The following is a 12,229-nucleotide window of genomic DNA, read 5'->3' as shown; positions in this document are numbered from 1 at the left end:
TTATTTGAAAGAAATAACATGTGCACACATACATGTATATGCTTATAGTACACGAACATTAACTTTCTAAATTATCTAAATTCGAAAGCCATTACTTTTGTTTAATTTACACATCCTCATTTACTTTTAATGATACCTTAGCGAAAGATCATTATATTGATCATTATATTTCTTGAAGTACAAATTTACAAAAATAAAATTTGTTATAAATTTTCTTTAGATAAAAAAAAGAGATATTTTTTGTATATAAAAAAAATATTTTAATTCCTCCTTCGAATCTGTTAATAAGCAGAAATAAATAAAAAACAAACTGTGTAGTAGACAGAATTATTCGGCTTAACGAAAGGTTATTTACCTAAATTTGAATAGATTATGCATTAATTTGCAAACAAGAAATGTGACTCGGGTCGATCATCGGTTTCGCTTCGGGCAGAGCGTGGTTCATTGTGCGGAAGGGACTGCTCATAAACTCTCGCTTGGATACTGTTCAGTAAGGTAAAGCAAGCGGTCTTCGGACGATTTGTGTCCGTGCAAACTGTAGATTGGTTCGCAGCTTCACGTAGTGATGAATTGTTCGTATGTCGATTGGATGCCGGTTACGACAATAGAATCGGAAACGACACCGTGTCGTGCGCGATACGAAGGTCGATCGGTGGAGCGCGCATTGCGGAACGCCGCTCCGTTTCGAAAGAGCGGAAGTTATTCTTTGCAAACTGGAGCACCGCCGTTCGTCGTTCGAGATGAGATTGCGAGATGCCGGAGAGTCGCTTCCCCGCGGGCCGATCGTCGCGGCGAGCACACGACGTTTGATCGGAATCTTCTTCGTTCAGTTTAAGGCGAACAGGTGCACACGTAAGCGACAAAATAATCTTTTCTCGGTCAAAAGTGTATCCGAGCGATTTGTAATCAATAGAAAGAAATGCCGTCGGCCTGTCATTTTTGCGGCCGGCTTGAAGATGACAAATCTTTTTGTCAAAACTTTTTTTTTCAGTCTCAGATTTGTTTTCAAATGGAAATGACGATAGAAAAACTTTTAACGCAAACTCTTTTTCTCTCGATTTTTTTCTATTGAATAGAATAATTCCTCAAACTATTTAAGAGAGAGTCAGTAAAAAATTGCCTGTTCTGTCCTTTCGAATTCCCATGTCGATCAGAACAATGTGAGTAGAGTACTAAAAAAAAAAAAACGAGAATAGTAAACCGTTCTTTATGACGACCCTTAAAAAAATTTGTAGTTTTGTTGCGGAGAAAAGGGGGTGTCGTAACGGGAAAGTTATATAAGAGCAAAAGCAGTTCCGAATTTTACAATCGACGTCACAATTGTCAGTCAATCTGGCGTAAACCGTTAGCTATTGTATGTGCGGCACGTGACAGTTTGACAGCAGATATTGAGAAGAAGAGGTCACTTTGCCAATGTGTTTCCACGTTACGGAAGTGTTATGTATCTCACACGACAAAATACGAGTTCTTTCTTCAAGGAAATACGAGTCTATAAAAACTACATATTTTTTTGTGGAAAGGAAATATAGAGAAATGTAGAAAATATCGAAATTATTTCACTGAGAAAAAAGAAAAGTAAAGTAACAAATAAAATGTAATATATATTTTACTGAGAAAAATTAAGATGTGCAATAAGGAAAAAAGTGAAATTTATAATTTATTTTTATTCGAAATTTAAAAGAACGTGTAGTTGATTATGTTTCTAGTGTTTTTCCTACAGACACAATAAAGAAGAACGAACGTTGCGCGAGCCGCGGAAATCACGACAATTGATCGTTTTGCGACTGTCTTGGCAGATGCGCGTCCGAGTGTCTTGTCTCGCAGTCATCGCTGTCGATCGCCGGGGGAGCAGCAACTTCGCGAGTCGCGGGAGTCGTTACGATTCTCACGACTCTCGCGCTCGGGGGCCCGCGCCTGCGCCCGCTCGGTTGGCGAACGCAATCGCGCACCGCTCGCAAGGTCAGGTCCCGTGGCGGTCCCCCGACGATCTTGGCGATGATCGTTGCCGCCGAGATCCGTTCTTGGTGATAATCCGCGCCGAGTCCCGTCGTCGGAAGACGACGAGCGCTTATTATAGAGAGCACCTTTGCGAAGATCGCCACCGTCGATCGTCGGCGCGAATCGAAGACTCGAATAACCGTCTTTTATTGCCGACACCAAGTTCGCACGCTCATGCCCTCGAAAGGAGCCATTCGCTTCTGCGGCAATTGGCAAAGAGATGAAGGCTCTCTCGTTGTCGCGGGGTATGAAGCCTGGGTATAACGCGATTGTCGGGAAATTGAAGGGAAGACAGGGCCACGTAGCTTACAATAATAGCTTGTAATCTTAATTCCGCGTGCGCGACTCGCGAGAGCTATTACGATTACCGCGTCGTGAATCAGCTGTTTACATGCGCCAACCGCGACAGCCGAAGGCAAATCGACGTAACAAGTGCGCGGCGGTCACTTGTATAGTCTTGTCGAGAGTAATTGTGAAATTCCCAATTATATCAAATAATTATAGCGATTAAAGATAGCATTAATCATTCTGGGTAAAACCACTCCGTCTATACTAATGTAACATTGCAAAAAAACCTTATTTATACACATCATGTGTGAGTTACACATTGTTCTTCATTTTTATTTTTAGCGATTTATATAATTTATTTTCAGATATTTTTAACAAAACTTACGCGTTCTTCTAATTTTAATATCAAAATAAATACACGAAAAGTATCTTACACGAGAAAATAATAAATAAATTGATAATTTATACAATAAATAAAACGGAATGTAGTAATTATGAAAATATAAAAAAACAATTATAATTTATACTTTAATACTCGTATATTTACTTTTATAAATATTTACGTTTATAAATTTAACGATTTTTTTCATCCTTAGAATATCAACGCAATTTAATCCGCTAACCTCGTTCGATTTTATCTTGTGACATTCTACATGTACTTTGTTGCGAAATCTCGACACGACAACAATATCATTTAAACATCGCGATTGCAACGACGTGGAACGCACTGGTAATGCACAGGCATCCATGGAGTGAGACTTTATACAGTACCTGTTACCGGATGCACACTTCTAATCAACGCCGGTTGCTGTTGCTCAGGCGTCGTGCAATCCGCTTACATTTCTGACTCTCGTCTCGGAGCAAATGCTGCGCTCAGTTCTCACTTCCCTCCACAAAGAAATTAGATCAAATTAAACTGAAATACAGTAAACCTTGAGATTACCGTTAATGAGGTTATAGCGAATAATTCGACTACAATAGAGAAATTCTCGACAGCGTTGCTCGGTTTTGTCCGCCGTCGAGCGTCACCGAGCAAGCCGCGACACGGATACGCCGCTTTTTCGACGACGTTAGAAAATTATCGCGAACTGTGGTAACCGAACGATCACGTAAGAAGAGATATCTACCGAACGAGACGCAAAATAAATAATTTGAAATAACGAAGAGAGCGACGTCAAATAACAAGAGAGCGTTGAGAAAAAAATATAAATTTAATAAAAAAATAAACTTTTACTGTGTTTCCACTGTATTGCGATTGTCGAGTAGCGCGCGACGAGAGAAACGTACGGGAAGACGCGATTGCAAGAGGAAAAAAAATACAAACACGGAATTGCAATCGCGGGTCTGCGGGTATGCAGCGACGGCAGGAACGGCTGCGTCCGCGAATGATAAGTGTTAACGACTGTTGGGTGTAGGTCAGGAGAGAGAAGACCCCGTTGATCAAACAACATGGATGTCTCTTCCATTAGTTGAGATTTACTTTCCCATTTAGCGACAGTCCGTCACGTATGAAAGTCGAGTCGGAGGTGGGCACGGTTGTGCCCTCGGGCCGCGACAAACATCTGGGTCATCGCTATTGTCCCATATTTATGATCGTTTGACATTTTGGAAAGAAAAAAAAATATCGAAGGAATGTTAGAAATGTGGATTCGAACGAGCAATGGAAATTTTAGAAAATGTAGAGACGACACGTCGGAACACGGTGAAAACACTATGTGCGGCGCGTACTCTTCCGTTTCTGACCGCGCGGCATCGCTCCGCTGGTCTACGCAAATGCGCGTTGTGCAAGGGGATCACGGCGAGGAATAAAAGCGACGAGGTGTGAAAACGAGACCGCGGAGCCACGGTCCGTTTTCTGGACGATCGGCCAAAGAAGGCGAAAGGAACCGGCTCGCGTGAAACGAGTCGCGATAAAGAGAGAAAGAGAGAAAAAGAAAAAGAATAGAGACGGCAAAGAGAAAAAAAGCAAGCGCAAGAGTTTTCCGCTCGTTGAACGTAACACGCACCGCTTTGCCACGATTCAGCGATTCACGCGCGCGCGCTACACTGCAAAACGGCACATTATGCAACGCGCCTCTTCTCTTACTCAATTGCGCGCTCGATCGGTGCAGGCGCGCGATAAAGATTGCATTGCCAACTTGTCAAAGATACGCGCGTCCCGATCGATCTGCATTTTCGTTTCCGTTCGCGAAGAACGCGAGAGATGAGCTCTTTGCGCGAATGTTCCAACAAACTTTCATTAACAATATTAGTTTTTGTAAAATTTATTGTAAAATTCAGCTTATCTTAAAGTTAAATTATTTTTAATTAAAATCGTATTAATTATCACAGCAAAATCGACGTTGTTATCGATCATCTTTTGTTCTCATTATCGAGCATTCAGAAAACTCATTTTCGTCAAAATTCGTTTGCTCGCAAGCAATAATTATCCACAACACATTAAAACCTTTTTGATTTTAAATTATTATCAGACCATATTACGTGATTCTCAATCGCGTTTATTAATTCATTGATTAATATTCATTAATTAATATTCATAAATATAAATTATTCGGTAAATCACTTATGTAAGAATATGTCAAACGTCACACAAATTGCGCGACGGTATAATATTAGGGAGAACAAAGATAACTATATTGTTTTGTGAATCGGACAAAAAAATTCGTTTGAATGAATCCTATATACAAGTCTTTTATACTATATTTTTACTATGACTGATTTGTTTTTTTTTTACATATATGTATTTTTTACAAATATGTAATCTTATCTGTATGCATAAAATGTGTACATAATTATCTGTATACATAAAATTTAACTGGTACGTTCGACTTTCTCACATGTTTACGTGTACTATCAGCGAAAATATTGACGTAAGTAAGAGAGAACACTCTACATGAAGAGAAGATTTTGAAATATAACGATAAGCACACGTTCTACTAACAATAAGGTCGGAGCTATAGTTCGCGCCAGTAACAATCGAACTTCGCTATTGAAACGATCGATATATCTCTCTGTGGAAAAATGAAGCAATTCGTGACAGAGATCGTTCGTTCTTAGATTCGAAAAATAGGTTGCAGATTCAGTTGTTCCGAGTGTCAAATATATATGAAGGTTGAAAATTATTGTGTTGTTTCTTACTTTGTGCATAGGTACATGCACAGCTGCTTGTGAAATACAATTCGAATTCGGTTATAGTTAAAAACTATTGTTTTTCTGTTACAGATGAACCAGCAGTGCAAGGTATGCGGAGAACCAGCAGCCGGCTTCCATTTCGGAGCGTTCACTTGCGAGGGTTGCAAGGTGAGTCTTTTATCTTTTTTTGTGGTTTAAAATATTATTATTGACATGTTGGTAAATATGCAAGTTGTAAACTATCAATTAACGCAAGTTTCATACTTTCTTTTGCTGCCATTAAAAAAACTGTGTGCAACGTAAACAAAGTTATTCCTTCGGAAATGCAGCGAGCGTAAAAAATCGATTTTGAGAAAAAAACGCAGCACGGACGAAGATCGAGAAGAGAGAAAATCTCGTTCTTGATCGATCGCTTTTACTAACAGTCAAAGTTTTTCTCATTTGGTTGAGTTTTTTTCGCGGTCGACGCGACACGCCGCCGCCACGCCAAAGCGGAGAACGATGCTCTTCCTCGCGGTTTCGCAAAAGCACCGGTAGCGAGCGATATCGCTTTCACGAGCCGTTCCGAGGTTAAACGTTCGGCCAGGCATGCATGTCAACCCCGAATGTGCAGCGCGGGTTACAAAATAAAAAAATAAAATACATCAAACCCGATATCTTCTCGCGTCGGCGCCGAAGAGCCGCGCGCTCGAAGCGTGAGGCGAGCGAGAAAAACACGAGAACGGCAGAGAGACCGGGGGAGAATCGCGGGGGATCGCGCGGAAGAGGGAGAGCTGACATGCTACGATGGGCCTGAAAACGAAAATAACGAAACGAAACAATGTCGTGCTGACGTAACCGTGAACTAGGGCGGAAACAATTGTGGCGGACAAGTGCGAAGCGCCGGAAACGGCGTCTCGAGGCGGCCCGGCGATCGGAACGAAAAGGGGGATCTCTCGCGTGCGCGCACAGGACCCTTCTCTTCTTCTTTTTTCCGTTGATTAACTGGTCTTGATAATAGTAATGTAAACTCTGTTGCGCGTGAAATCACAAACATCGTAGCGAACACCGAGCGTTGTTCACTGTGAAATGTAAAAAAAAACGGCAAAATCAAAAATACGAATTTGTTCCAAAATTTGAATAAAAAACTTTCGTCTTTTCGACGTAACAGTTTGTTTAAATTTTTGTTTGTTTCGAAATCAGTTGATTTTCCTTCATTGTCGGCGTATTAAACTCAACTTTTCGAGAATTCAAAATTCGTCCGGAGCTAATGCGCTACGAAACAAGTGTAGAGCGGTGGCTTCTCCAAGTAGGACCGTTTGCGTAACTTCGGCGTGCACGACGCGAAGGGGGCGTGCGGTCGTGGCCCGGGGAGAGGAGAGCAACGTAATAACGGTAGCATTTTCTCAATTGTGTCATCGCTTCTGAAGCGTCGCGCGCGTTCCTTTTCTTTTTCTCGCGTGAAGTTACGTCGTTCGGTGGTGGAGGACAGACGTTAGACGACGAACGTTGACGGCGAAAATAAGTGGAACGCAATGCCGGCCCATAGGTCTCGGCAATGCGCGCATCGGGACCACCAGGCCGCAGGAAGAGCTCGTTTCCAGGACAAACGAACCAGAAACGATTAATAATATAGCGTGCGTATATGTATGTACGGGCAGAAAAAGCGAAAGTGGACAACGCGGCCGCGTGCGCGCGCGCGTCCCTTTAAACGCCCGTCGATTCGCAATGTGATAGTTCGCGGCGTGTCGAGCGACATATAAATCGCGGCGATTGGGAAATTCTAGCTATATCAATTCAAGCGAGGCGAGCCGAAACTGCTGTCTTGCAACAGTCCGGCTGTAAAAAAAAAAAAAAGCAACAGTTTGCAATGTAACAATATCTAATACAAAGCTTACTTTAAAAAAAATCAAACATACAATCAATATAATGTGTTAATACATTCTTCGAGTTGACGTTCACAAAACTTCCGTAGCGTAAAATTTGTTTCCAAAAAAAAAAAAAGAAAGTAAAGTGCGTCGAAACGACGCTACTTATTTTGGTCACAATGTAGAGCAATGATGTTTGCGTTTTTCTACGTGTAAAGAGCGCAAACACACAAAAGGGGGAAGGATCGTTGTTCTCTATCTCCGGCACAAAAAAGCAACCAGCGCGGTGTCGGAATCACGTGGAATTGCACCATTTGGGCAATTAGCACGAGAACAGCAGGCCGCGCACGCGTCTCCGAGCGTCGACCTCACCACACCTCCCCCACCCCCGCGCTCACACGATATGAATGAGACAACGAGAGCGTACGGTTACACGCTAACGACTCCGCCGTTGTACTTGTTACAAGTGTTACAATGCCGTTGCAGTGTCGCACTGTTGTTTTTTTTTTTTTTTTTTTTAAGCCTTTCGACATGTCGTCTCCGTCGGAACGTGGCTTAAATGATGATTTTGCGATGACAAATCGATATATAAACGAATCGACACTAATTAAAATCATCTTGCAAATATATTCGTAAAAATACACACGTGCGATGTATAAAGATTATAACAAAACTATTCCCAGTAAAACTACGTAGCGGCACAACTCTACTTTTTTATATAAAATGTACGTAATGTCTCGTATGCAATTTAATTTTTTTTTGTCACTGTTTTGTGACTTAATATGTGATCGAACACACATTTTCCATATACCTATAACAGAACATTAATTAATCGGTTTGTTTTTGTTATTTGTTTTTGTTGCAGTCGTTTTTCGGACGCTCGTACAACAATTTAAACAGCATCGGCGAATGCAAAAACGGCGGCAGCTGTATAATAAACAAAAAGAATCGTACCGCGTGCAAACCTTGCCGGCTGGCAAAATGTCTCAACGTCGGCATGTCCAAGTCTGGTTCGCGCTATGGTCGCAGATCGAATTGGTTCAAAATCCACTGTCTGCTGCAAGAGCAGAATCAGCAGGAGCAGAATCAGATACAGCAACAACTGGAGCAACTCCGTCCGCATTATCATCCGTCTGTTCTCCGTGAGCAACAGTTGCAGCACCAGTTGGCGCAGCAGCAACGCAGGCCCACGACTTCTCCCAGCACTCAGAGACGAGGAGACGAGAACATCATGCTTGGTCTGGACGAATACAAGAACTCGACCTCGCCCAACGTCAGCTCGCCGAGCGGTAGCTCCAACAGTGACGGCTCCGTCGAGATCTCCGAGCGAAGTTCGGCGATTTCCGGACATTCTTATCGGCCGCCGCATCCGCTGCCGCTGCAGAGTTTGCCGTTGAATTTTCACCTCGGTATGCCATTGCTGCCACCACCTTTTCTGTCGCCGTCCAGTATTACTTTAGGATTCTCACCCTATCATCTGTACGGACCGCAAGGCGCGTCTCATCCTCTCGTGATGCACACTGCATCCAATATGTTGCGACACACGCCGGGAACGCCGGCAATCGAAGAAGTTGATAGTTTCTCGAGGTCGTCTGCGACAACAACAGTCACGACAGATCCATCCAAACCTTCCACGTCGACCGCCAACACTGACCTTTGTGACAGCAGCAATAACAACGACGAATTCTATTCGAATCCAGTTTGCGACAAGGACCGAGCACCGACGCCGAAGCCGCGAAGTCCCGAGAATCGAATATTAGAAATGAGTCCCGAACGAATGATTTCGTTGCCGCAAGACGATCCGATAGATCTCTCTATGAAAACGCAGATCGACGAGGATAGCGACACAGAGTGCTTGTCCTCGAAAAAGCCAATAGACTTAACGACGAAACCTTAAGCCAATCAAAATCATATTAAACAAAAATTAAATGATTTCAATCATTCAAATTCAACAAAGAAAAATTGGATGATTTCAGTCATTCAAATTCAACAAAGAAAAATTGAATGATTTCAATCATTCAAATTCAACAAAGAAAAATTGAATAATTTTAATCGTTCAAATTCAACAAAGAAAAATTGAATGATTTCAATCGTTCAAATTCAACACAAAGAAAAATTGAATGATTTTAATTATTCAAAGCTGATTTTTTGTTATTTTGCTACGTTAACCAATGCAAATTATTTATGTTTGTAAATAAGAAAAAAATTGCGTTAAAAATATTATTAAAACTATTGTTTGTTGAATATGTAACGAGAACAATTGTTTAAGTATTGCTATACTGATCGGCAATGAATCGTTCCGCGACAGGAAGAAGAGGAAAAATAAATTTCTCTTTTATGCGTCGATCTCTTTTAGCCGCAATCGATCAGCTGTTGATAGATGGTTTAAAACGACATATAGAAGAAGAAAGTCCTTTTTCTATTGCAAAAACGATTTATTGCATTCTTCTTGTGTACATTGAGTCCCAGATGCGACTTATATTTGCAGTGTGTACTTAGGAAACAATTTTTCCAGAAATAGTATCAAAAAGTATATAGAAATCAATTTTCATTAAAAATATGTATCGTAATAAAAAAATATTATATATACTTAAATATTTTTTTAACTTCATAAAACGATTTTTTAATAAATTTCCCATAAACCATATTACCATAAAAGATCATGAAAAGATCTTGCGCGCGTTCTCTGTTTCAAGAAATCAGAAAACAAGCCGCGAGTTATAAATATATCACTTAATTGCGTAGGAAAACGGAATTTCTATATTTTCACTATGTTTCACACAATGCAAACACGAAAGGAATTGTTGGAGAGAGAGAGAGAGAAAAGGAAAGAAAGCGAGAGAGAAAAAGACCGATATAAAACATTTTGAGAGTTACTCACGTGTTGATGTCGCGAGAGTGCAAGTTCTACAGGATCTAATCTGTAATTATCTTCTAGCACGCGTATTATCGTATCCTCTTGTCGAACTCTCTCGCGATTTCCTCTTCCCGTTCCGGATAATTCCGATCGTGTGTGCGCACGTGTCCAAGTGTCAAGCGAGCCTTGCGGAAGAAAAAAAAACTTTGACACGCGACATCTCAATCCCGAGGTGAGCGAGACACCGATCGCGATGTTGCGTAACAGCCAATCAACTTTAACGAGATTCCGCCGTTTTAATTAAAAAGCGCGCGTGGTGCTCGATCGCGCGGCAATCACGCGGAACGAAGACAAACGACGAAGAACACATCATGACAAGCGTCGCGTCCGATAAACACATCAATGCATGCGTGTGTGAATGTTTACGCCGGCACCACGTTGTACACGTTACACCACATCGATAGCTGTTTTATCTTTACAAATGTCTATATCAATGTCACTTCCGTCAATATGTTATTCTAGTTATAGTCTTCTTGTCGTTGCGGAAGCTGCTATGAGAAGAAATCTTGAAAATATTAACGCGACACGATGTATTTATTCTCCTCTTGTTCATTTATTTTTTGTTCTTCTTCAAAGAAGGATAACAGAACTGTCGGTTATAACTCTCGGTGAGGACAAATGAATGAAAAAAGAGGTCCAGACTTCACGGTATTAAGTTATTATGTAATTTGTATTTCTCCTTCGGGATGGGATTCACCGCGAACGTCGAGAATCTCGAAGATATATATCTTTCTTCTCTCGAATTTTATTTCTCTCTTCTTCCCCTCCTTCTTCCCCCTCGTTTGACTCGAGTCTTCTCACAAGTCACTCACGGACAATATACTTTTGTCCCAAGTGCTAACACAAACGACGAACACAGCTTCGCTTTTAAGGCGGAATCGCGATACGATTTGTAGACCCGTTCGCGCCGACCGGTAGTGCCTTTCTGGAATTTAAAACAGGCCGCGCGCGCCCAAGGCAGAGAGTGTCGCGCGTAGACGAGAAAATCGTCCGAGTTGTGTAGTATGTCGGCTACGCGTCACGGACGATCAATTCTTTGAGATTTTCATCGGAGAAAAAAAAATATATATGTATAGATTGAGAGAACCTGGTAACAATTGTATACGCGATGGTTCTATTAGTTCAACGTACAGTACAAAAGTTTTCGCAAAATCAAACACACACTACGCGATGTAAATACAAATGATCTCGCAACGAATTAGAAATAGTCGCGTTAATTACGTAGGTGCCAAAAAAAAGTAAACTTGTGCCTTGATACAATTGATGCCAAGCTCTCCCGCATTACCATCTTGCGCAAACGTAAGTTACATTAACACATGCAATTGTAAAAAATGCAATTTTAGTATAAAATTTGTACATATATATATATATATATATAGGGGGTACACAGATGTATAGCGTTTTCTTTCCTATAAGTACGTTTTTGTTTCGTAGTAATACATCCATCTCGAGATTCCATAGATGTATGACTGTGAAATAGAGAATATTTTACAATTATTGTTGATCACTGTTGACGTCGCGTCTCGTTTTAGGCGCTTCTTGTAGATTTGAACGTAGTCAATAAAGGGCCAGTATTGTATATCACTATGTAAGAAAAATCGTTTTATTCCAATTATGTACGTACGTATGCGTGTATACAATTGTATAAGTTATATACATATATAATATAAAAAAAAAACATCGATTAAATATAATAAAAAAGAACATTTATAATAAAATTATCTATTTATATAACAGGCGTTTATTATATTTAATTGATGAAGTAAATATGTGCGTATAGTCAGAGGTGCACGTTTACATTAAGAGACATGTACATTATTTCGCATGTATTGTTAGATAGTTGATAAGATGGGAAGTTTGTAAATAAACTTTGGCATGGCAATAAAACGAACAACGGCATGGTTTGTGGGAACGGGACCGGGGCCAGTAAGCACTTGTATATGACACATAGTAACAATAAAATGTTGTTATTTTACCTATTTTCATAAAACCCATTAAACGGCCAATTCGGGATAAAAAAAAAATTGTTATTTTTGAACTTTTTTGG

The 12,229-nt window shown here is 40.7% G+C and overlaps 1 protein-coding gene across 2 annotated transcripts in view; it reads left to right on the top strand.

Moving 5' to 3' along the window:
* LOC109856019 (knirps-related protein-like) overlaps nucleotides 1–11,867 on the top strand; it is a 92,154-nt gene extending 80,287 nt beyond the window's left edge. For both annotated transcript variants that reach the window (XM_020430820.1, XM_020430819.1), the window contains exons 2-3: nucleotides 5,509–5,586; nucleotides 8,131–11,867. In XM_020430820.1, coding sequence (XP_020286409.1) covers nucleotides 5,509–5,586; nucleotides 8,131–9,162 — 1,110 coding nt within the window. In that variant the 3' untranslated portion in view covers nucleotides 9,163–11,867. The remainder of the gene's footprint in view (nucleotides 1–5,508; nucleotides 5,587–8,130) is intronic.
* Nucleotides 11,868–12,229: the final 362 nt, after the last annotated feature.

The sequence above is a fragment of the Pseudomyrmex gracilis genome, unplaced genomic scaffold (assembly GCF_002006095.1).
Source record: "Pseudomyrmex gracilis isolate BER0280 unplaced genomic scaffold, ASM200609v1 scaffold_105, whole genome shotgun sequence".
In the NCBI taxonomy this organism is placed as follows: Eukaryota; Metazoa; Arthropoda; class Insecta; order Hymenoptera; family Formicidae; genus Pseudomyrmex; species Pseudomyrmex gracilis.
The sequence above is the reverse complement of the archived record's forward strand: the minus strand, read 5'-3'. Positions and strand labels throughout refer to the sequence as shown.